Genomic DNA, 26,383 nt, shown 5'->3' on the forward strand with positions numbered 1-26,383 from the left:
CTCAAGCTGTCCTCGATTATATAAAAATAAAACTTATCGACAAGTCAGATCCAATGTTCTCTAATGCGGCCTGTGCACATAAGTCGATGAGGTGGTACAAAAAAACTGTTCTTTCACCTTCTTGATATGACTATATGTTGAACATTCATGTTCTTTACAGTCAAGTTACTGGAAAGATGACACTTGGCAAATTCATACCAAAGGTAACAAGACAGCAGATCGCCACACATCATGCTGAGCTTTGGCATGAAAGCAGGCCAACTGGGAGAACAGCACAACCACCACCACCATAGGAGCCAGCAGCAGTACCACCACCATCACCACCACCACTACCACCACCACCACCATCGGAATAGCCAACTACGTCTCAGCTATGCATACCTGTAAGGTACTTGCCGCGAAATGAAAATGTGGTGACTGGAGATAGCCCCAGTGCAGACAATGCTGCAGCCACCTTATCCCTCATGCCTAGTCAATGATGGGTGCTGTATTGCATGCCTTCCTCTTATTGCTGCTGTGAACCAATTCCAACAAAGGTGACGTTGCGCAGCAATGCCACGAGTCACACCAAACCACCAAGACACCACATACAATACATGTGTGAAGTGTTGCATACCACTGTCTCTTAGATTGGTTCAAGTTCAAGGACTATCACATTCTTCTTCTAAACAAAAAATTTGCATGTGATAAATAATTTTGTTTTAAATTTTCTATAAGTGTTATCATGCAGTGTGACAATCCACATGTAGGATGCTTGTCACTGGTCATGAGAAACATATTTTTTGTCCCATATGCATTTGATATTATTTTTTACTTTTCAGAGAGAGAGAGAGAGAGAGAGAGAGAGAGAGAGAGAGAGAGAGAGAGAGAGAGAGAGAGAGAGAGAGAGAGAGAGAGAGAGAGAGAGAGAGAGAGAGAGAGAGAGAGAGAGAGAGAGAGAGAGAGAGGACCAGCTACTTGATTATATATTCTTATTTTCCATTTCTTTACACACACACACACACACACACACACACACACACACACACACACACACACACACACACACACACACCTTTGGAGAATGATATTTATGGCATAAAAAATTATGAATGAACTATTCTACACATTAGCATCTTGCATATACCTCCAGCTATGTTTTTGTGGTATTGATGTGTCTGTCTGTGACGGTAGTAAAGACTGGATATGCCTATCTAAATGCCTGAAATTCAACATATGCTCCTCTCTAAGTCTGTCTGTGTATCTCATTGACAGTCTTTGCTGTTTGTCTGTATTGCCGTGTGTGTGTGTGTGTGTGTGTGTGTGTGTTCTACCCACACACCTAAACTCCTAATTTCCCCAATCCATTCTCCCTCTATCCCTATCTCTCCCCACCATTCTCCCCTCCATACAGCACACACATCCATACAGCATCAAGAACAGCAGGCTGTCACCACCCTCCCCCTGAAACGCTACCACCACCATAGAGGTTTTTCATACAGATGGAGGTGGATCAAATGTTACAGCAAATACAGTGGTAAAGAATAGGAATGAAAAAATAATTGAAAGGTGAAAACAAAAACAATATGTTGAAAGTGCCTTGATACCACTTTGCTGGAAAAATCAAAGTTGTAGCTAGCAGCTTGTTCTCATATCAGTAACATTGGTAATAAGGATGGGTGTTGGTGGAAAGCTTTTATCCTGCTGCTCAGCCATATAACAGATATGAGGATACAACAAGTGAACATCAAAAACACATTTTTCCTAATTAGAATATTAATTACACATACACACACACATACTTAATCCATTCATGGACAATATCAAGTTCAAACCAGCACAGTTACGTCATAACTATCATCTCAACCTTTCCTCCTTCTTACCACTTTTCTTTCATCACTGTTGATCCTTCACCTCAACTTCTCTCTCCTTCTGTCCAACTCCCATCCCCTCTCCAAAACACACACACACACACACACACACACCACGTAGTGTAGTGGATGCTCGGGTTACAACCAAGAAGGCCGGGGTTCGAATCCTGGGCGTGGCGAGGCAAATGGGTGACCCTCTTAATGTGTAGCCCCTGTTCACCTAGCAGCAAGTACCAGATATAACTTGAAGGGTTGTGGCCTCACTGTCCCAGTGTGTGGTTTGTAAGTGGTCTCAGTCCTACCCAAAGATGGGTCACTATGAGCTCTGAGCTCTTTCTGTAGAGTAACAGCTGGCTGGGTGATCAGCAGACGACCATAGGTGAATCACACACACACACTATACTAGAGAACATAGTGTCCTTCAACAATCATGTCTGGGTGCAAGGGTCTCAGAATAGATTTTAGGAATTACTTTAGATTATGAGGAAAGTTATCTTAGATTCAAAGATTTTAACTCAGATTTCACTCTACGTTACTCCAAAATTACTTCAAATATATAATATTTTTCTTTTAGTAAATATATTGAAAAATAATATGTGATGATTCTAAGGAATCTAATAGCAAACACCAGTAACATTTAATAATGGTACTATTTCATTATCCTGTTTGAAGAGTAGAATATTAAAATTATGCAAGTTAAATTGCATTATTTATGAGGACGAGGGCTTCCTGTCAGCACAGCTGTAGGCCTACATCAACCAGCAGCTGCAGACAAACACAAATTACTACATGTAACTAATTTATGATTCCACAGCAAACCAACAAACCCAATATGCACACGATCAGTTTATTGCATTCAACTTATCACACCCAGTAAGTAGCTGATTTCACAAAAGCCATACAGATAGCTCTAATTCTGAAATGGTGTTACTGCACAGCACTGTGAACTTAACCAAGATATGCTGATAAGCCACAAAATATTTTCATTCCACAGAATACTCTCTTGGTGAAAGGAGTGAAAAGTGTTTTGGGCAAAATGTAGGACATACATCCTGGTATACCCACAGAAATGAACCAATATTGATGACTTAGTATTAAACTAATAAATTTCAAATCATGAAAAATAAAGCACACCCAAGGACATTGAAAGTACTAATATACACCTCATGTAGGCTACCTATATCAGAAATAAGCATGTTTTCCTCATTACAAGACACTCAAACCAAATTGCAAATCATGGAAAATAAAGCACACCCAAGAACATTGAAAGCACCAATATACACCTCATGCAGAGCACTCAGATCAGAAATAAGCATGTCTTCCTCATACCAAGTCATTCAAACCAAATAGCAAATCATGGAAAATACATGCTGCACTTTGTTATTTTCTTTTATTTCTTCCTTTTATCTATTCTATTCTAGTTCATTTTTCTGTTTATCTTTTTATCCCCTTTTTGTAAAGTGTCTGGTGGGAAGTGACCAAGCAAAAGAATTAAATTATCTCAGAATTATCTTTAAAATCTCATTACCTCAGAATTACCTTAACAGTGGTGAAATTACACTGATCTGAGGTAATTACCTAAAAAATGAGAGCCCTGTCTAGGTGTCAAATAATTTTAAAGTGTCGCCACAATTTTTTTTTACATTGCCTCTCCATGTTTCCAGCAGTATGGGCTGTGTTGCTGGAAAGTAATGAGCATTATAGTAGGTTTTCATTTTCATCCCTTTGTTACAGGAAGTAAATTGAATTATCAAAAATAGCAGTGCAGAGTCCATTAAACTCATTAAACTAACTGCAGCTTCTCATGGAGAGGTCATGGGAGAGGGAGAGGAGGATGGATGAACCCAGTATGCAACAGACTGGAATACACAAAATTTTGTATCTATATTGATTTATCCCATAATTCTACACAATTTCCACATACTTTTCTCTCCTTTTGAGATGATAATGACATGCTTTAAACAAAAATGAAAAATGCAATTTTTGCTAACCATATGTGTGTATGTTATATAACAAGCCCTTAACTGTGTGTGAGTTAATGTTATGCCTTGCACATGAATACTACTGTTAAATTTCTGGGACTCACTTCATACAGAAAAAAAATTACAATTCAAGGACTCACTTCATACTGAAAAAAATTGCAATCCCAGGACTTAATTCATGCAGAAAAAAATTGCAATTCAAGGACTCACTTCATACAGAAAAAAATTGCAATCCCAGGACTCACTTCATACAGAAAAAAATTGCAATCCCAGGACTCACTTCATACAGAAAAAAATTGCAATTCAAGGACTCACTTCATACAGAAAAAAATACAATCCCAGGATTCATTTCATACAGAAAAAAATTGCAATTCAAGGACTCACTTCATACAGAAAAAAAATGCAATTTAAGGATTCACTTCATATAGAAAAAAAATTGCAATTCAAAGACATCAATTCCAGGCTTTCAAAAGAGGCTCAAAAGGATCTAATGGAAAACAAAAATTATACATGATAATAAAACCAAATACCACTGACAAAAAAAATAATGTCAACTATTCAAATAGATTTTTACCTAGTCTTGGTGGAGGCATTAGCTTCATTAAGTCTTGGTGTGAAAGATTCAGTAGGTGTTGAAGCAGCCAGGGAGGGAGGTTGTGTGGGGCTGGTGGTAGTATCACTAATCTCCACGATTGGAGGACGAAGGAACGATGAAGGATATTCGGCCTGTAAAATCAAAATAAATCTCCTTAAAGCAACAACTTCAACTGGATTTTTATGATATAGTATTTGCATTGATACCACAAGCTTAATTTGAAGACAAAATTACATCCGTAAAATGAAATGCAAACTTGCATAATGAAGTAATGGCACTTACCTTATAGACATGAGACTCTCGTCCATCATTGTCAGGGTATGAGCCAAGTCTAAATATGACCTTGAAGAAAAGAGAAATTTTCATATTATCCACATGATATTTTAAGAAAATTATTTATCTTTTTATATAAATTTTTGCACAGTAAAGAACAATTTATAATATTTCATTAAGACTATAAATTCAAACACATAAAGCTACCAAACATACATAACTAAATTCCAATGGAACTTCTGTAAACACAATTCCATAAAAAAAAAAATAAATAAATAAATAAATAAAATTAAGTCATGAAGAAAAAAAGCCTTGCAACTGACAAGACTGTAATCTTGGGCGATTAGTTTTCCAAGAAAGTTGACTCCGTGACTATTTATCAAGAAAAGGTAATAACTGAATACACAAGTTTTTAATAAAAGGCCTTATCAAAATGCCTTGTATCCTTCCCACCACGTAATGTAGGTAACCTGGGTAGCTTAGGTAATCCCGAGATGTAAGACAATGAATACATACAAGTATCTCTGTACTTCCTGCTGGTGGCCAGAAGGAAAATAATCCAAGACTGGTAGTAAAAGATGATGAATATGATAAAAAATTTATCTAATATTTCCAAACTTTTATCCTGCCTCTTCTTTTGCCTCCTCTCTACCAATCACCACCTACCACATGCTCCTCTTCTGTGCTGGATGTCTCCTCTGGGATGGTCTCAGGGAAGGTGGACTCACGCACTCCACTCAGGATCCGCAGCTAACACAGGAGGGAGAGACAAGGACACTTGCACATAGCTCACCAACAGACAATACATACTTCAGGTAAGTACTTTAGTGTGGAAGAGATAGTAAAACATACACATCACCCACACTAGCATAGTCAAGTTCTAGTCCTGCTGTCTTGGTATATTTACCAAGGGTGACTGTAACACATCTTCTGTCACACATTTAACTGATACAGGTTTCTATGAAAATCCTACAATATCCAAGATACTCTTCAGACTTTGAGATCTTTTAGAGATCATGTTGTAAGTCAATTTGCACCAGCCAAGTAGTGCATGCAATACTCACCCAAAAAAAAAACATAGGCCTCGCAGGTCCAGATAGGTTAATTTTGGTGTGCATTTCAATGGTACATGTTCTTATTTAGAATTTCTCAAAATTCTAGTGAAGGTTGGTCAAAGATATTCTTTATGAATATTGGAGTTCACCAGTCATTAAATAAAGTTGTCTGAAAAGTCATGTCTGGTAGAGAAAGAACTGAGTATTTGAGATGTTTGAGATAAGTGTAATCTTAAATCCACTTGAAAAATCATATATACAAAACAAAAAAATGAGAACTTTATAGTATACATTGTATTTTTCCTGAGGCATTTGATTCTTGCTGACAAGGTTACTTGGCAAATGTATAGGCAGGACAATCAGCATTTAATACCATAAATCAACACTAAAACCTAAAGCCCATTAACCAGTGCAAAACAGCAAGGAAATGTCTTTTGTAACAAAGGAAAAACAGTCATCACAGAAAGATTGGTTGTACACTGTTACAATGACAAATCAAGCATCCAAGAACAGGACTGAAACACACAAACACATTCTTTAAACATAAATACAACATAAGAACTATAAGTTATTTGTGAGAGAAGTAATGATACACAATGATATGTGCACTGATTGTAAGGTATATGTAATGACTGAAACATGTTAATGACAAAGTTTTTTACAGTTAAATATGTGTGTGGGTGTGGTGAAGACAGCCGAGTCACTGTTTTCCTTTACCTCTTCATCAAGCTTGGCTGCATCAGGTATGCGGGAGTCCTGAGTTGAGGATGATGTTGGCTCACTGGGTGGTGGAGTGATGGAGCGGCTCTTTCCCCCATTCAGCAGGAAGAGAAGGTTGTCATCATCTGGGGTAATGCCTGAAAATATTTGAGAAATGGAATTTCAACTAAAACTTTCTTTTTGACAAAAAAAAAAAAAAAAAAAAGATAGATATACATATAAATAACAAAAACTAATTAGTCTACCAGAGAAAATTCACTTAAAGGTGGAAATTAACACCAAGAAAGAATTATGTCTTGATAAAGAAGGATGGCACACTGGAAAAAGATGAGTGCCAAGGGTATGTTAACAAAAAGGCAAACATTTATTCAGAAATGACATCCAGCACCTAAGTAACTATCAAGTGACCTATACAAGATGACAGGTAGAAAGTAACACCATAAAACATAGCTGACACTTAAAAAGAATGAGGCTGTAATAAAATTACACTAAAAAATTACAAATAGTAAAATCAGAAAGTACTGAAGTAATATTCCATAAGGAATAAATTATTATTGTCAAGGAGTATATAATTACACTTAACAGTTACTGAAAATTCATATAATCAGTATGTGAGATAATTACAACAATAATGTTACTGAACCAAAGTTTGAGTGTTATTACCTTATATAGAGACTAATATACAACACTGGTGATCCACTGCTTATGAAACACATCTGACACTGATTACTGGATTATAACAATATTATTACAACACTATTATAGCCAACTATAATCACCTATGTGAATGAGCTACAAGTATATACTGTACACATGGCAAGCAGATGGTAAACAAAGATGTCACCTGTTGCTCTGTGCTTTATTACATCTGCTTTCCTAATTCATATCCACAACCTACATCTACTTATGCTACCCAACAGACAATTATGTGAACAGCATTAAAAAAGATACAGTATCACAAGCTAACCAAAGTAAGACTGCATCTCCTTCAGGTGATGAATCATGATCTGTTACTCCTAATTAAGAGATGTATTCCATTAAGTGTGTTGCAGTGTGTCTGATCATTAAAAGTGGGAGTGCTGAACTAGCTGAAAGTGAGCTAACACGACCTCTGCCCAAGACAGAAGGGCAGGCAGGTGCAGGCATGCAGACTCTTGTACATGCAACCATCAAAACAGGCCTACCTAGTCGACCTGCTGTCCACATGAGGGAGAGAAAAATAAATGTATACATAAAGAATATGGCTTTAGCATATATTGGTATTTTATGATCCAATTCATAATCAAGATTGTAAATTTCATTAATATATGAAGCATCAGGAGCCAAAGGAGCAATTGGAACAAATAAATCTTAAGTATTTTACAATTCAAGTTTGAGGAAAGTGTATGGTAAGAAGAAACTTATGCTTAGTTAGAAGCTGTATAATTCCTTTGAATAAAATCTCAGTTGTGCAAACTGCACTAAGTACAATCCATCAACTTCTACTTGATTTGCTTACAATAATAAAGGTAACTTTCTTTTTCTTCATCCACATAAAACTGATAAGAGTTCCACTATCCCAACAATTTTTAAACAGCTATCAAGTACGAGCTTATGCATTTAAGATGCCATCTTTGTGGTTTACACAAATCTTTTAAAGAAATTACTATTGTAATTCAGTGCATGTAGAAAACAATGATTCACTTCTACTTTTATCAGTAGGTAATGACCTAAACAAGAGAAGCCCTACAGCTCTTCTTGATCTCACAATGCACCTATCGCTTTATCAGTAATGTGCTGAGCCTTCATACTGAAGTCTCAGGTTTGATTCCCTGATGCAGCACATTTCTCTCAAAGCTTAGATCTGTTTGGGTTTCAAGATCAATTGCTCAGTATTTCAAAATACTAATGTACTGTGTGTTATAGTTATGCCCTAGTTTGAGAGAATGGACACCCTGATTTGAGGCAATATAAGTAAATCAACTGGGTGCCTATTTAAATACACAGACATAAGTAAAATTTATAAAAATGCACACAAACTGATGTTCTATTGATGTATCACCTACTTACTTAAACAAAACAGCTTACAAAAAATAAATCAAAGCATAAAGACTCCATTATCAAGGTTTACAACCACATCATCTGATGGCAATTATTCAGGTCATTCATTTATGAAGCTGATGAGCTGACTGAAAGCAGGATATCTTCTATACTGCACATAAGCTAAATACTAAACCTATAAACCTATTCTGCTTATTGTTATTTAAAAAAATGTACAACTAATAAAAACTCTTCTAAAGCATGAGCATACATCACAAATTGTTTAACTTAGGTCTGATGATTTGACAACAGTAAAACAAGTAAGCAAGTAAATCTTCTGTGCTTGATTTAAAGTTATTACACATCTAAAATTAACCCACAAATTTATATGCATACTTATATATACTTATAATATTACCATACCAACAGCAAGTGATCCAAAAGCTTCTTGTTGTTGTTTAAAGTTAGAATAATATCTGCTAGAGAAAAATAAAGGCAAGCCTTAATACTGAATTCCTTCCTTACCTCCTCCTCCAAGGAAAACATCTCCAAACTGTGTGTTGGATCGTCGCACCTTCCTAGCCCGAAGAATTTGCCTGAGTGGATAAATATGTCTATTACTAATGAAATATTACAATACAGGGAAAGGGAAAGTTAAATAATAAAAAATAATATGGATATTACATGTATAGAGTAGCTATAGTGGTGTTATCATAGTGAGGTGATCCTATTGGGAAATGCACTGGTACAGATTATCCTTAAATGAGATCAGATTTAGATTGGCAAGATAACTGTCAAGAATGCCTGTTTCATTAACCCAACAGGTTTGAGTGACTCCATTAATTTCTTTGACAATTTAAACACCATAGCAGTGTATCCTTACAATAATATATCTTCATAAATTCATTCATAATAAGAAAAAAAAGGTAATTAAAATATGACCTTATACATGTCTGTGTATTTTGATTCTAATGTTTTCTTATCCAAAACACATAATGTCAGGAAAGCAGAGAGAGAGAGAGAGAGAGAGAGAGAGAGAGAGAGAGAGAGAGAGAGAGAGAGAGAGAGAGAGAGAGAGAGAGAGAGAGAGAGAGAGAGAGAGAGAGAGAGAGAGAGAGAGAGAGAGAGAGAGAGAGAGAGAGAGAGAGAGAGAGAGAGAGAGAGAGAGAGAGTTACCTGCGAGGCCTGACAGGAGTAGTGAAGGCAGGCACATCAGGGTGTCGGTACTCCCACAATGCAGTCCAAATTTTCAGGCCATTTTCAAGCCTGAAATTCTGAAAATCTGACTCCTTCAGGGTATGGAGGAGTGGAGCAAACAAGTACACAAAAACCTGCGGACAACAATTGAGACACATAAGACAAGTTTCACACACACATACACACAAGCATAGTTAGGGTATGGCACTGAGGAGATGCATGAGGCTCCCATATTAACACTTCCATAGATATACATAAATTTAACACAACCTATAAATTCACCCAATTTGCCCACTTTCTAAACTACTGTCAATGAATAAAATCAAAGATAAAGTAAATGATGGATGACATGAGCTACAACCTGGATTGTAGTAACGGAAAAGAGATAGGCAATGCTATCACCAGGCTCTCGAACAAGACTGGAGGGCTCATGGTCAGCATCTGCACATTCTTCAGCTGCATCCAAGATTACCCAATGCAGTGTGTAGAGTAGCTTCGTCTCAGCTGCTCCAAGATTTGTAATTGTTGATTCTCTCCTGTAAACAAGTAAATGTTGACCTTATCTCTGTCCATCACTGATGGCAGATGTGCTCATTAATACAATTTACTAATTATACAGTGAACAGTTACATTAATGTCAAGTTTATGAAATATCATACCATTGCTCTAACATGTATATATTGTGTGGAGTAAAACTTTCAAGAATGCCAGCTTGCACCACAGGATATGTAGGTACATAGTTATATTCAAGTGTGGCTTTAAATTCTGCCAATAAGGTAAAGATTTTTTTGTAATGGATTATTATTATTCGTAGCCTTTCCCTCAGGAAGAGAGCACACATGATAATATAATGATTTCTGTAGATATCTAGCATTATTGTGAGGATGCAGGTTTGGCCTGTTTTTCCAAGGAGTGTGACAAGAACCGTGAAGTACACTACATATGCCTGAATGTTCAAGACAAAGTCCTACCAGTGTTCATGGGAAGCATGTTGTGGGAAGAGTCCAACCTATAATAATGGCACCTATAATAGGTCTCCATCCATAACTGCTATGAGGTATTAACTACATTATTCATTGCTGAGTTTACTATGTATTACATTCTCAAAGGTACTTGAAGAGAACAACCAAGGCAATAAACCTTAAATATATGAACATTTTTGGTTGTAATGAAGTTGTTAAGCATAACTTGCTTTACCACAGTTAGTTCAGTTCATATTTCCACATAAAGTTTTGTCATATCCTGGACATTGGATATTAATACTGCATTCCTAACCTATTATTTTCCCATTCACTGGCTGCCAGTCATAGAGAGGTAAGGTAAGAATACGGAACTAGTGACTCCTGGGTAGGAACAATCACCTATGTTTTGTGAGGTTGTGTTGGTGAAGAGAGAAAGTCTTCCCAAAGGCATTAGCCTGTTAAGGCAAAAATCTGTCTGTCAGTCTTCATTTACCTGCACTGTGTCAACCCTCTCTCAGGAATATCAGTTTGCTATGCCAAATTTCCAATAATGTGTCCTCAATTAAAGGTGTAAAGCTCATGTCCTGCATACACTTGAGGGAACACCGTTATACATATATATACAAATCAGTTCTTCCTAAGACTAATAGGGCAGTGGTAGCTGCTCATGAAGGCTGTACTGGGAGTTCACAGAGGCTTTTGTGGGGCTTGATATATATATATATATATATATATATATATATATGGTTGGTTTTATGAGAGCTGTGATGGAGGTTCATGAAAGCGAGTTGATGTGTGGTGCTTGGCGTCTCTCCTTGGTTTCACTCGACTGTAATCCAATCCCGTTATTCATTTTTTATTTTATTTATTATTATTATTATTTTTTTGACTGCAGTGTGATGGGTGCTAGCAGGTGAACACATAATAGCCAACTGCTGTATGAATATTTGTATCTGTATTTGCTGGCACCTTATGAACCCTATCTATTAATTACTTTCATTAAACAATATTATGAGGTACATACACTAATTCTGTTTGCCGTTGCTGTGCTTTGGAACAGTGTTGTGTTGTGTTATAAAAATGCTGGTGGCAAGAGAGCCTGCCAATCAGGGTAGAAGCATACACAGTACAAAGCAGAAGATTGGCTACAGTAACAATATCATCTTTCATGTTATTTCAAAAACCTGTATCAGCATACGCTATTACCAAATTCCTACAGTGCAGGTATTTCTCAAGACCTGTAATATATATATATATATATATATATATATATATATATATATATATATATATATATATATATATATATATATATATATATATATTTTTTTTTTTTTTTTTTTTTTAAGGCTCATTATATGCCAAATCAGTGGTTAGTGGTGGTGTCCTTCATGTGGTGAAAACAATGCAGCAGTTGCATGCTGATCAAGAGCCCTAAGGCACCAGAGCCCATACTCTTAAACATTTCATTCTTTCTTAAGGAGTATTTTCAAAGGCCAGAGATGTGTCACCAGCATCAGGTTGTATAACTGGGATTGGTTTCGCCGTGTACACCAAAGAGCTTGAGCTGACTTCGGTGGTGTCCCACTACAGGATACCGCTAAGGAATTGACAGTAATTTTTCAGTTTGTGTTCTTGCAGAATCTCATCTTATGGCCGCAAAAAACAAGCACCTGTAACCTAATAAATCACTAAATGGCGAAATGCTGCTTTATAAGCGAATGATATTCACTTATATGTACTTTGCATTGCATAATTATTATTTTTCTTTGTATGTTTACTCTGCTACCGCAACTACTGATTAACAATTACCACAAAATCCTTAAAATACTATTAAAATTACAGTGCAATCTATTTAAACTATGAGTAGCTACAATGAACTCTAGCCACGTCGAGTTTTCTTTCATAGTTCCTTCACTGCATCTTACAAATGCAAAACTTGCAAAACTTTATGAGGATAAAATTTGCTTAATCAAACTAAACAATCCTTGATTGATAGCAAGTTAATTAATGTTTACGGTTGGCCTCACCAAGAATATTCACTTAGGCCACCACCGTTAGCAGGGACTGAACAAAACAATGGTGACCCTATGTGGGTAAACAACTAATCCTAAATATCAAAAGCCTCCCTCTCTCTCTCTCTCTGACTGTATGGTCTTTGTCTGAGGGTTGCAAGATCACCAAAGATTCTATCTTCCAAGTTACTTGGAGATCACCTACAAATCCTAGGATCTGAAAACCAAGATTTGTAACCTTCGAAAGGGTCTCACAACTAGCACTCCGAGAACCACTGTCATAGATAACAAAACCTGTCAGTACTATAGGTATCTACCACAGTATTATCTTAACAAAGATGACCTTCAAGGTTAAGTATCACCTGTTATAAAGGAGGGAAGCAGCACAGTGCATCACGTGGGGAACAGCGGCCTGGATGAACCTCCATCTTGGAATGCTCTTAATGGCATCAGTCAGTGAAGGCGACAGTCCGAAGAGGATGTTCTGCACCAGTACCTTCTCCAGTGACTGGCGGTGAAGGTAACACAGTGAGGGTATGGAATGGGCTGGATGAATGAAACAGCTGAGAGATGAACATTAAGTATACAGATAATTTACCATTCCAAACATGCAAACTGCAGTTACCTGTAACCTTAACACTGAAAGATTAGAAATATTGATAAGTGTCACCATGAGGATGGTGTTGCTCGTTGTTAATTACGTGCATAGTAAATATATGTCAAGAGCGTATCCATGATTAATCCTGGATGTTCTAAATAACAAAAGGTAAATACACATTTGATAAATACACAAGTCACCAAAGGTGTATCTACTGCTGATGAGAAGGCTTAATCACCTGTTTTAGAATATTTTTACCAAAATTAAGGATTGGTTTATAAGAACTTGACTTGCAAAAAAAAAAAAAAAAAAAAAAAATATATATATATATATATATATATATATATATATATATATATATATATATATATATATATATATATATATATATATATATATATATATATATATATATATATATATATATATATATATATATATATATATATATATATATATATATATATACACACACACTATCAGTATTTAAAGCTTACAATGAAATCTTCAATGCCTTGAATTCTAAGCGATTAATAAAAAATGTTCATGTTTCATCCCTAAACAGAAACATATTTACATTAATTACAGATTTTTTATTTTTTTATTTTTTAAAGTTTATAATAGTCATATTTTTTTTTTTATGTGAAAGCTTGAACACTCCTTCTCCTTGAACTCCTCCTTGAACACTGTTCTAGAATATTTTTACCAAAATTAAGGATTGGTTTATAAGAACTTGTCTTGCAGAATATATATATATATATATATATATATATATATATATATATATATATATATATATATATATATATATATATATATATATATATATATATATATATATATATATATATATATATATATATATATATATATATATATATATATATATATATATATATATATATATATATACTATTAGTATTTAAAGCTTACAATAAAATCTTCAATGCCTTGAATTCTAAGCGATTAATAGAAAATGTTCATGTTTCATCCCTAAACAGAAACATATTTACATTAATTACAGATTTTTTTATTTTTTTATTTTTTAAAGTTTATAATAGTCACATTTTTTTTTTTATGTGAAAGCTTGAACACTCCTGCAAGAAACCTCCTCAAAGCTGAAAAAAAAAATTTTTTGCTTTATTTCTTTGAGAAAAATGCGTATCGGATAGAGGAAACCAAAAGCATATGGATACACCCCTCTCCCTAGCTGAAACAATGGTGATCAATCTTTATATCGTAATTATCCTCAAGAAATCATGCATTACTGCGTGACTCAACGACAGTATCATAAATTCACAGTGAAATATAGACTGCATAAGAAGTAACTCTAAAGTAGTTAGGCCCATGCAGCGAAAACTAACCTTAGAGGCCTCCTTGATCTCCTGAAGACGCAGATGGGCCAGAAAAGGAGATGGAGATATTAAAAATCTTTATATAACATGATACCATGAAAAACTATCTATGTTACTATCAAAGAGAGAGAGAGAGAGAGAGAGAGAGAGAGAGAGAGAGAGAGAGAGAGAGAGAGAGAGAGAGAGAGAGAGAGAGAGAGAACGATACGAAAAGCAGATTGATAGATGACAGACAGTGAACCACATTCCATTAGCACCAGTGTGCCAACATAATAACTTGAACATGGCCAGCAGTTGTAGAGGATGTAGCGTCAACATAGAAGCTTTATTGCATGACTGATTTAACCGGATTTTTAGTGTTATCTGAGAATATAATGTGTTCAGACTTAAAAAAAAAATATATATATAAATAAATAAATAAATCAGATAATGTGGTTTCTATATCAAGATAGTTGTTGAGTACCTAAGGTGTTTTATTATTTATCATTATGTAAAGTGACGTTGCCACATGTTTTTTTTTTCTTTTATGTCTTCTGACATGTCATTCTCCTATCGACTCTAAACCACACGTAATGGCATTTCTGTCCACTATCTTATCCTTAAGACTAGAAAAATAAGATTGGTACTTACATGCACATATATTACCTTTACAGTCACTTGCAACACAAATTTAACGAATCAAGTAATCTAATTTACACAAGGGAAGATATTTAACAAAGTTGCTCAAGACAAACATAAAATCTAGAGCTACCCTATATATATATATATATATATATATATATATATATATATATATATATATATATATATATATATATATATATATATATATATATATATATATATATATATATATATATATATATATATATATATATATATATATATATATATATATATATATATATATATATATATATATATATATATATATATATATATTAATGTTTGTATGTGTATCTGCTTTATGTAATATTCTGAACTCTTTTCCGGAAAGGGATGGTCATGTTCGTATGATTGCGTTCTTATTGCAGAGGAAGAGGGATGAAGTAGTTGTTTCTGTCTACCTGTCGAATTACCCTGCAATTCTACGCGAGTTTCTGCAAATACTGAAAGAGGAGAAGGAACGTGTAATTCTAAGTAGAAAATGTTCTATACATATGTGCATTTTAAGGCTTTGTTTACCCGTCAGAGGAGTTGAAAATGTATGGGACTCGCGGCTGTGCTCTGCCTGTAGCAATGAGATGATGAACAGGAGGAGGCAGTAGACACCTGCCGAAACGATAATTACTCCCAGTGAGGTCTAAAGCACTGTTCAGGGGGTGCTGTGAACTTATCATTAAACCCAGCTGTGACCTCACTGAACGTTTCCCTTTGTGTCTCACAACACAAGGGGGTAGTCACAGCCTGCCCTCTAAAGACAACTCTCTTCCTCCACACAAAACTACAAGCACCTAATAACACACACACCCTTCACTCAAAAAATTTTAAAATCATGGCGACTCCTACACCAGCCTCGGAGTCCCCATCTGGGGAGGGGACCATAAATGTCCCCAGGTCAGACTGCCTTTCCGTCGACGACCGTAAGTGTCTTGACACCCCCCTCAACTTTTTCTTCATTAACTTCTGCAACATTCGCGGTCTAAGATCTAATTTTCAATCTGTAGAACACCACCTCTCCTCTTCTAAACCTCATCTTCTTTTCCTCACTGAAACTCAGGTGTCTGAGGCAACTGACAGTAGCCCCTTTTCTGTTCCCTCCTACTTTCTCTATCCTCATTTTCGATCCAAAGCTGGATGCTGCGTTTATGTGCGCAATGACTTAACCTGCTCTCGTGCCCACGCTCTTGAATCTTCCGAGTTTTCCACCATCTGGCTTCGACTACAGAGTCATTCTCATACTAAATTTATCTGTGCTGTATACCTCTCTCCTAACTCCTCTGACTATAAGAAATTCTTTGACTACTTAACTTCCAAAGTGGAGCACATTTTGACCCTCTTCCCTTTTGCAGAGATCTCCATTCTTGGAGACTTCAATGTTCACCACCAGCTTTGGCTTTCCTCTCCCTTCACTGACCATCCTGGTGAACTAGCCTACAACTTTGCTATCCTCCATGACCTAGAGCAATTGGTGCAACACCCTACTCGTATTCCTGACCGTCTTGGAGATACGCCCAACATTCTTGACCTTTTCCTGACCTCTAATCCTTCTGCTTATGCTGTCACCCTTTCTTCTCCGTTGGGCTCCTCCGATCACAATCTCATATCTTTATCTTGTCCTATCACTCCAATCCCTCCTCAGGATCCCCCTAAGCGAAGGTGCCTCTGGCGTTTTGCCTCTGCTAGTTGGGGGGACCTGAGGCGGTATTTTGCTGATTTTCCTTGGAATGACTACTGCTTCCGTGTCAGAGACCCGTCTTTGTGTGCTGAGCGCATAACAGAGGTGATAGTGTCTGGCATGGAGGCGTACATTCCTCACTCTTTTTCTCGTCCTAAACCTTCTAAACCTTGGTTTAACACAGCTTGTTCTCGTGCTATACATGATAGAGAGGTGGCCCACAAAAGGTACTTAAGCCTTCCTTCACCAGAATCTCATGCACTTTATATTTCTGCCCGGAACCATGCCAAGTCTGTTCTCCAACTAGCCAAAAACTCCTTCATTAACAGAAAATGTCAAAACCTTTCAAGATCTAACTCCCCTCGTGATTTCTGGCATCTAGCCAAAAATATCTCCAATAACTTTGCTTCTTCTTCTTTCCCTCCTCTACTTCAACCAGATGGCACCACTGCTATCACATCTATTTCTAAAGCTGAACTCTTTGCTCAAACCTTTGCTAAAAACTCTACCTTGGACGATTCTGGGCTTGTTCCTCCCTCTCCTCCACCCTCTGACTACTTCATGCCTCGTATTAAAATTCTTCGTAATGATGTTTTCCATGCCCTCGCTGGCCTAAACCCTCAGAAGGCTTATGGACCTGATGGGGTCCCTCCTATTGTTCTCCGAAACTGTGCCTCCGTGCTTGCACCTTGCCTAGTCAAACTCTTTCAGCTCTGTCTGTCAACGTCTACCTTTCCTTCTTGCTGGAAGTTTGCCTACATTCAACCTGTTCCTAAAAAGGGTGACCGCTCTAATCCCTCAAACTACCGTCCTATTGCTTTAATTTCCTGCTTATCTAAAGTTTTTGAATCTATCCTCAACAGGAAGATTCTTAAACATCTATCACTTCACAACCTTCTATCTGATCGCCAGTATGGGTTCCGTCAAGGACGCTCTACTGGTGATCTTCTGGCTTTCCTTACTGAGTCTTGGTCATCCTCTTTTAGAGACTTTGGTGAAACTTTTGCTGTTGCCTTGGACATATCAAAAGCCTTTGATAGAGTCTGGCACAAAGCTTTGATTTCCAAACTACCCTCCTACGATTTCTATCCTTCTCTCTGTAACTTCATCTCAAGTTTCCTTTCTGACCGTTCTATTGCTGCTGTGGTAGACGGTCACTGTTCTTCTCCTAAATCTATTAACTGTGGTGTTCCTCAGGGTTCTGTCCTGTCACCCACTCTCTTCTTATTATTCATTAATGATCTTCTAAACCAAACTTCTTGTCCTATCCACTCCTATGCTGATGATACCACCCTGCACTTTTCCACGTCTTTTCATAGACGTCCAACCCTTCAGGAGGTAAACATATCACGCAGGGAAGCCACAGAACGCCTGACTTCTGATCTTTCTAAAATTTCTGATTGGGGCAGAGCAAACTTGGTATTGTTCAATGCCTCAAAAACTCAATTCCTCCATCTATCAACTCGACACAATCTTCCAGACAACTATCCCCTCTTCTTCAATGACACTCAACTGTCCCCCTCTTCTACACTGAACATCCTCGGTCTGTCCTTTACTTATAATCTGAACTGGAAACTTCACATCTCATCTCTAGCTAAAACGGCTTCTATGAAGTTAGGTGTTCTGAGACGTCTCCGCCAGTTTTTCTCACCCCCCCAGCTGCTAACTCTGTACAAGGGCCTTATCCGTCCATGTATGGAGTATGCTTCACATGTCTGGGGGGGTTCCACTCATACTGCTGTTCTAGACAGGGTGGAATCAAAAGCTTTTCGTCTCATCAACTCCTCTCCTCTAACTGACTGTCTTCAGCCTCTCTCTCACCGCCGCAATGTTGCATCTCTTGCTGTCTTCTACCGCTATTTTCATGCTAACTGCTCTTCTGATCTTGCTAACTGCATGCCTCCCCTCCTTCCGCGGCCTCGCTGCACAAGACTTTCTTCTTTCTCTCACTCCTATTCTGTCCACCTCTCTAACGCAAGAGTTAACCAGTATTCTCAATCATTTATCCCTTTCTCTGGTAAACTCTGGAACTCCTTGCCTGCTTCTGTATTTCCACCTTCCTATGACTTGAATTCCTTCAAGAGGGAGGTTTCAAGACACTTATCCACCAATTTTTGACCACTGCTTTGACCCTTTTAGGGACTGGCATTTCAGTGGGCATTTTTTTTATTAGATTTTTGTTGCCCTTGGCCAGTATCCTTCCTACATAAAAAAAAAAAAAAAAAAAAAAAAAAAGACGGTTGCACTGTCTCAGCCTCGGAGGTGCCACTTGGTCAAATTACGAATGGTTTAATCTTATTTTCTGCAGGCTGTGGCATACTACAGTATCTTATAACAAGACAAATGGTATTAAAAAAAGGATGTAATTTACCGATAAGCATTACACGCCAACATTATTGCCGTGATTAAAAGTACTTCTGTAAAATGCTACGTGGCATCATGACTCAGTTGTTTTCAAGGTCGCTCAGACTCACTCCCCCCCCCTCCACCCTCTCTTCGATGATGCCATGTAACATTTTACAGTATTCTTAATCACCGCAATAATGTTGTCGTATAATGTTTATCGGTAAATAACATGTTTTTTAATACCATTTGACTTGTTATACTGTAATATTCCACAGCCTGCAAAAAAATAAGATTAAACCATTTGTAATTTGACAAAGTGGCACCTCCGAGGCTACAACAATGCAATTGTCTGTCCGTCACCTCATAGCTACACGCATAGTACACCCATACATTTTGAACTCCTTTGGCAGGTAAACAAAGCCTTAAAATACATATGTGTATGAACATTTTCTACTTAGAGTTACACGTTCCTTCGCTTCTTTCAGTATTTGAAGAAACTCGCGTTACTATGTGTAAGATTCCTCTTGGTTTCTCTAATATATCGAGTCTTTCAACTCAAACAATTAAATTCATAAATGATGATGGAGATAAGACCAATAGGGATGCTGTCTTAAAGTTTAAAGAAAGAGGCAATAATAAAGTTATAAGTGAAAAAGAAATTGAATCTAGTGTCAGGGTATCATGTTTTGAGTATGGTACTATATCTTTTTCTAATAGTATAACTAAAATGCCCGCAGTAAGGTAATTTTATGTATTTCTTAGATGTCATCTAGGTGTCATTAGAGAAAGGCTTATTGATTTTACTGTCTAGAAAGTTATAGGTAGTATTATTGATGATGCTTGGCGGAAACTCGTTATTATGGAAAAATCCTTATAAAGTTAATCTCATGGTCAAACGTAAACCAATTTGAAGATAGAGTGTAGCAACGATATAGGGGAGTTCTAATAGCATTAATTTTAAATAACTCAAGAATAAAAGAAAGATAATTAATCGCCAAATCAGTGACAGTTGGTTTGCAGTAAACTGCTGTGTGCAACTGATTACGAGTCACCAGTACATCTAAAAACGCGATAGAGCCATTGTTTTTTGTGGCACATGTGAATTCATTATTGGGGTGTTTTGAATTAAGGTAAATGAGGAATTTTGGTATGTGTTGAGACTGTTTGAATAAAAGGAAAGTGTCATCAACGTATCTTTTGTAAAATATAGGTTTGTATTCACTAGAACAATCATATATATATATATATATATATATATATATATATATATATATATATATATATATATATATATATATATATATATATATATATATATATATATATATATATGCATATATATATATATATATATATATATATATATATATATATATATATATATATATATATATATATATATATATATATATATATATATATATATATATATATATATGATTGTTCTAGTGAATACAAAGTGAATATATATATATATATATATATATATATATATATATATATATATATATATATATATATATATATATATATATATATATATATATATATATATATATATATATATATATATATATATATATATATATATATATATATATATATATATATATATATATATATATATATATATATATATATATATATATATATATAATATATATATATATTATATATATATATAATATATATATATATATATATATATATATATATATATATATATATATATATATATATATATATATATATATATATATATATATATATATATATATATATATATATATATATATATATATATATATATATATATATATATATATATATATATATATATATATATATATATATATATATATATATATATATATATATATATATATATATATATATATATATATATATATTCTAAGTATACCTCACATTGTCATGTTAGTGTCACGTTAATGGGTCATTGACAAACGTATATGCATTACATTGGGACGTAAACACATGGAGCACAATGGAGGTTACTATGTAATACATATATTTTCACGCATACAAGGAACAATTTACACGTAAATGAAGGTTACTTAAAATACACTAACTCAATTGTATATACGTGTGTAAATAATTTACAGGCTCACCTACACAATGTTCACACAGAAGGTAACAATACAGACACATGCACTGGAACGTGAGCACACACGAGAAAATATGCATGCACTGAAAAGGAAATGGGAAATGCGAAAAGTTGCGAGGGAGACTGAGTAAATAAGGAAGGCGAAAACTGTATTGATATTAAGGAACGAGAAAGTACAAAGGACTGTAAGGAAAAATCACAAATTCTGGAAGGAATAAAAATTTTCAAAAAATATATAGGTGGAATGAGTTAAGGACGGGATAATATAACAGGGGCGAGAAGAGTTGCTTGTTGCGGGCCCTCCTGGGTGACACCTACCGCAGCTGCTATCGGGTGTCTGCTTTAGTGGACACTGAACGATACACAAAATAAGTATTTTTCATATGTATACCTATAAAAATAAAGTACGATAGTCGTAATTTAAATCTCACCATATAACTTTATTATTAATATTATCATTATTATTATCATTATTATCATTATTATTATTATTATTATTATTATTATTATTATTATTATTGTTATTATTATCATTATTATCAAATAAAGATCGCGTAAACGTTTAGTACCCCTTGCATAAAAATCTGCGGTCTTTGTAGTTACCAACAATGAACAAAGCAATGGACATCACGTGTTTCCCGTCCCATTTGGAAGACAAGCAACTCTTCGCCCTGCCAGGTAACGGGCTACAGGTGTAATACATTCTATGGTAGGGCAGTGCTGTTGAGGGGCGGGGAGGGGCTGTCAGGGGGCTGGTACGGGCATAAAATAAGGGTGATGAGCATTCACAAAGTTAGTAAATACTGTTGTTACAAATTGGAGGTCCTGACTTACGTGATGGCTAGGAGCAGTCTGGCAGAACTGTTAGAATAAGGATGTTAAACGGAGCTGGGAGAATTGCCCTATTCACTTGTTTCAACAACACGTCAAAGGAAAGAAGATAACTTATTCTATGTATCACTCATCGAGAAAATGCAATTAGCACGTAAAAAAATCTGCCAATAATTGAATCATATACATGTTTAGTGGTTTTCTAGTGTATAATTTTGGCATCTGAAAATACCATACAACAGTTACATCGTTCACACACACACACACACACACAGACACACACACACACATATACAGCGGTCGAGTGCAACTGTAGTGTGGATGTGACGGACATCGGGTTTCATAATAATCTAATAGGTATTGTGTAGTGGTCATAAAAAAAAAATAAATAAATAAATAAAAAAATAAAAATAAATAAATAAAAATAAATAAATGAATAAATAAATAAATACATGAATAAAACTTTGTGACTTACAAATTCGCACATGATGTGTAACTTTTATCGATATAGTGCGATGTTATACTAAATAGTTCTTACATCTGGCACCAGAGAAGAGCGCAGTTGCCAAACTAGTTCGCAAGTTTGCAAATAGAAGACAATGTAAAGTTGGCCTACGCTGCAGTTCTGTCTGGTCTCGGCGCTTATCTCCGTCTCATTGGTCTTTGAGCCTGTGGTGGATGATACTCCTTGCCCCGAACACAGGGCCACTGTGACATCCGAGTTTCCATAGTAAACCTTACTGAACTTTTCCAAAGTAACCATTTATTCATCAACCTGAAGGAAGGATGAAGAGCTGTGCGATGACTGTCCTACAGTAGCTATTCGCAGCCAGGCTCGCTAACTACTGCGTCACGGAGTCAGCGTCATCAGATGTTGAAGAGCGGCAACACCACAAGATGTTTAACTATTCAGCCTTAAATTTCCTGTTTTTGTACAGTGAACAGTTTGAGTAAGCGTCTCGCAATACTGTACTGTGAGATCATTAAAGCTCTCCTCCGCTATTTTGTTAAGTGGACATAAATCACCTATAGATTGATCTTATATATGAGCATATTACCTACAATTGTGTTTTTAATCAAGCTGAGAACTGTGATCCACGTTAACAGTCCAGTGTCCAATGCCTCTCAGTACTGTGCCAAGTTGTACCTTCACAGTTTCATTTCATCTCACCACGGCATGTAAAGTCTCTCTGCTGTCTCCCCTCGTTTTGTGCTCCATCCACTGTGATCCCTCACTCTCACGTCCTGCTCGTCTACAATTTGGTTCCTTCCTATTTTTTTCTTTAAATTTCCTTAATTTAGATTTGTTATTACCCATGTTGCCTTCACTATCAGTTATTCCCAACATTGACCTCATTGCTCATTGTGCAGCTGACTTATTTTCAATGGATTTAGCCAGATTTAACATTTTACTTTCAAGTTGTAACTAGCATGTGCACGTTGGGTTTCAAGAATGCTGAAAAGAAGCCTCAAGAAATGTCTTCATATTTTTACAGCATGCTATCCAATCCATAGTAATCCATTTCGGCGTTTCATCATCGTTTTTATTTAACTTTCTTTCAGTTCTTGACACAATCGTAATGTTCATCAACGTATTCATTTTGCAATAACATTCTGCTTCTTTTGTTTATTGTCACTTTACCGTACGTTCTCCTAGCATCTGTTCCGTAACTCAAGTTTTCAACCCTCTTACCAGTCCTGCCAGCCATCAAGGAGAGAGAGAGAGAGAGAGAGAGAGAGAGAGAGAGAGAGAGAGAGAGAGAGAGAGAGAAGCTGGTGAGGTGAAGAGAGAGAGGGATACCGGAATAAGGGCGTGTGGGAAGACATGGTTGCTAAGGAGACGCTCTGCGGAACTAACACTCCCCCACACTACCACTCTGCAGCTCTCCTCCTCCTCCTCCTCCTCCTCCTCCTCCTCCTCCTCCCCATCTTCTTTTCTCTGTGCATAATTAACACCTTACCACTTCGCATGTAACACCTATCCTGAGCTTTTATAAGTGTTAGTAATCCCTTAAAATAGATATGAATATTTTAAAGAGATATTTAAACAAGCTGCTCTCCTTCTGCGATAATTTCCGGCAGCACACATGTAAGCTATTTTAGGAAAGGTTGAAGGACGAGGAAGGAGGGGAGGAAGGGGAGGCGTGCAATACTCGAGAGACGCAGAGGGTGTATGTGTTGAGGAATTCAATGCTTTTACCTACGAACGAGAGTCTTAGGATAATAATGTTGAATTCTTTCATCACATTGTCACCGTGAATGTGTTGAGAAAAGGATGTGAAGCTGTTGTTACTTAAGACCATCGTTTGTAAGTTGTCAATACATGGGATAACATTTTAGAATGTTTAGGCGTCTTATTTTGATTACTTTGAACAAGCTCCATCGTGGATGTTTTCATAATTTTACATCATCAATGGGGAAAATATTAATGAAAATCAAACTCATCTGTGTCATGTGAAAATAGTCCTTGTAAAAGCCAAGACGTTTCAAAATACGGGTCTTGTAACGTATGTACGTACGTAGTCAAAATGTGCGTTCTACATATAAATAGATAAATAAATAAATAAATAAATAAACTGCAAACTCATAACACTATTAGATGGCTCCCAGATTTTGTTTTTAGACTTTCGAAAGAAATTCCCAAATGCAAATGCCGTTAAACTCAAATGACGAAAAAGGATGAGAACATTCAACTACAGAATGAGACTGACCGGGAGAAGGAAGGGTTCAAAACATTTCACTTTAGAATAAGCCTTGCGATTTTTTACCTTTAATTTGCATGTGCGTTCGCTTGCTTATTCTTTTCATCACCTTGCTCCTCCAGAACACAGACGCAAATACTCGATGAGACGATAACGTTTGTTTACACATGAACGAAGACATGAGCACACCCTGGCGGAACGATACTTCACCTTTAAACATAACGAGAGAGAGAGAGAGAGAGAGAGAGAGAGAGAGAGAGAGAGAGAGAGAGAGAGAGAGAGAGAGAGAGAGAGAGAGAGCCCAAAAAAGTTGACTTAGCTTAAAGTGCCTGCCTATCCTCCCCCAGCACCACCCCAACCCTAAACCCAAACACTGAAATCGATAATGTGGAAACGACCCACCCACCTCGATCCACGACACACACTCAGACTCTCTCTCTCTCTCTCTCTCTCTCTCATCATTCAATGCTGGACAAATAATGGAGCATAAATCATTCTTTTCATTTGTCTTAACTATACCATTGAATGGTGAATCAGGGCCCGTATTTTGAGCTCCTATTAATACTATTTTCAGGGCGTGCAAGGATGATTAATCAGATTGCCGTGAGTGCTTTATGCCAATGGTAGAGTAGAATTCTTATCTAATTATCAGCAGCCATGGAAACACCTTTGGAATACCAGTTTACTAGACCCTGCGAAAGGTAGACTAGATAAGCTGTCGAAAATAATTATATAAACAGTCGCAGAGTAGGGTACAAAGGATACGGAGCAAAGGTTAACAAATGACCATCAGAAGTACTTTCAACTATTTCTAAAGACACGCTGTCACGTTTATGTGTAATGCTAAGTCTCGTCCATATCAACATCTGGCAATCCCAGCGGATATTCTGGACGTTTCGAAGCTTTGTTAATTCACACGAGCTGCTTCGTCATCTACATGTAAGCATCGGTACTAGCTACTTGGGCTCAGATATCAGCAGCCGGACGGTAGTGAAGTCGTTAGATTAATTAGCTGATACAGAGAGATGTCACATTCAATCAACACTGAAATAGAGGGCCGGAACACTTCTCTGATGTTTGATTCTTCAGCAATGAGTGTGCTTTCCAAAGAGCATCAAAAGACTAGTAATCACCTCAGTGGGCCTCAGTGGGCCGGTGCCCCTCCTTCATAGAAAAAAAAAAAAAAAAAAAACCGTCACACCACACCTGCGCTGTGGTGGATGGGTAAAATATGTTGATCCTTTCACTGCTAGACAATTTTCTTTTAATCACCAACAACATTTTTAGACATTTAATTTGGTTCCTTACTCTTTTAAAGAACTCTGCTGCCAAGAAAAGGCAAAATTAACGACCTATTTCTTTATCTTTCTACAATGCGCTGAATATTAACAGAAGGACGAGCACAGCTTAGAGTGTTCAG

The 26,383-nt window shown here is 36.3% G+C and overlaps 1 protein-coding gene across 16 annotated transcripts in view; it reads right to left on the bottom strand.

Moving 5' to 3' along the window:
* Positions 1–26,383, bottom strand: part of LOC135106387 (protein unc-80 homolog) — a 172,762-nt gene that overhangs the window by 142,534 nt on the left and 3,845 nt on the right. For 15 of the 16 annotated variants that reach the window (XM_064015364.1, XM_064015356.1, XM_064015358.1 and 12 more), the window contains exons 4-14: positions 22,265–22,291; positions 14,631–14,651; positions 13,031–13,176; positions 10,053–10,227; positions 9,671–9,825; positions 9,020–9,090; positions 7,660–7,671; positions 6,473–6,612; positions 5,367–5,450; positions 4,710–4,769; positions 4,407–4,558 (exon numbers count right to left, since the gene is read on the bottom strand). In XM_064015364.1, coding sequence (XP_063871434.1) covers positions 4,407–4,558; positions 4,710–4,769; positions 5,367–5,450; positions 6,473–6,612; positions 7,660–7,671; positions 9,020–9,090; positions 9,671–9,825; positions 10,053–10,227; positions 13,031–13,176; positions 14,631–14,651; positions 22,265–22,291 — 1,043 coding nt within the window. The remainder of the gene's footprint in view (positions 1–4,406; positions 4,559–4,709; positions 4,770–5,366; positions 5,451–6,472; positions 6,613–7,659; positions 7,672–9,019; positions 9,091–9,670; positions 9,826–10,052; positions 10,228–13,030; positions 13,177–14,630; positions 14,652–22,264; positions 22,292–26,383) is intronic. The other variant, XM_064015354.1, reaches the window with a different exon arrangement.

The sequence above is a fragment of the Scylla paramamosain genome, chromosome 13 (genome assembly GCF_035594125.1).
Source record: "Scylla paramamosain isolate STU-SP2022 chromosome 13, ASM3559412v1, whole genome shotgun sequence".
Classification (NCBI taxonomy): domain Eukaryota; kingdom Metazoa; phylum Arthropoda; class Malacostraca; order Decapoda; family Portunidae; genus Scylla; species Scylla paramamosain.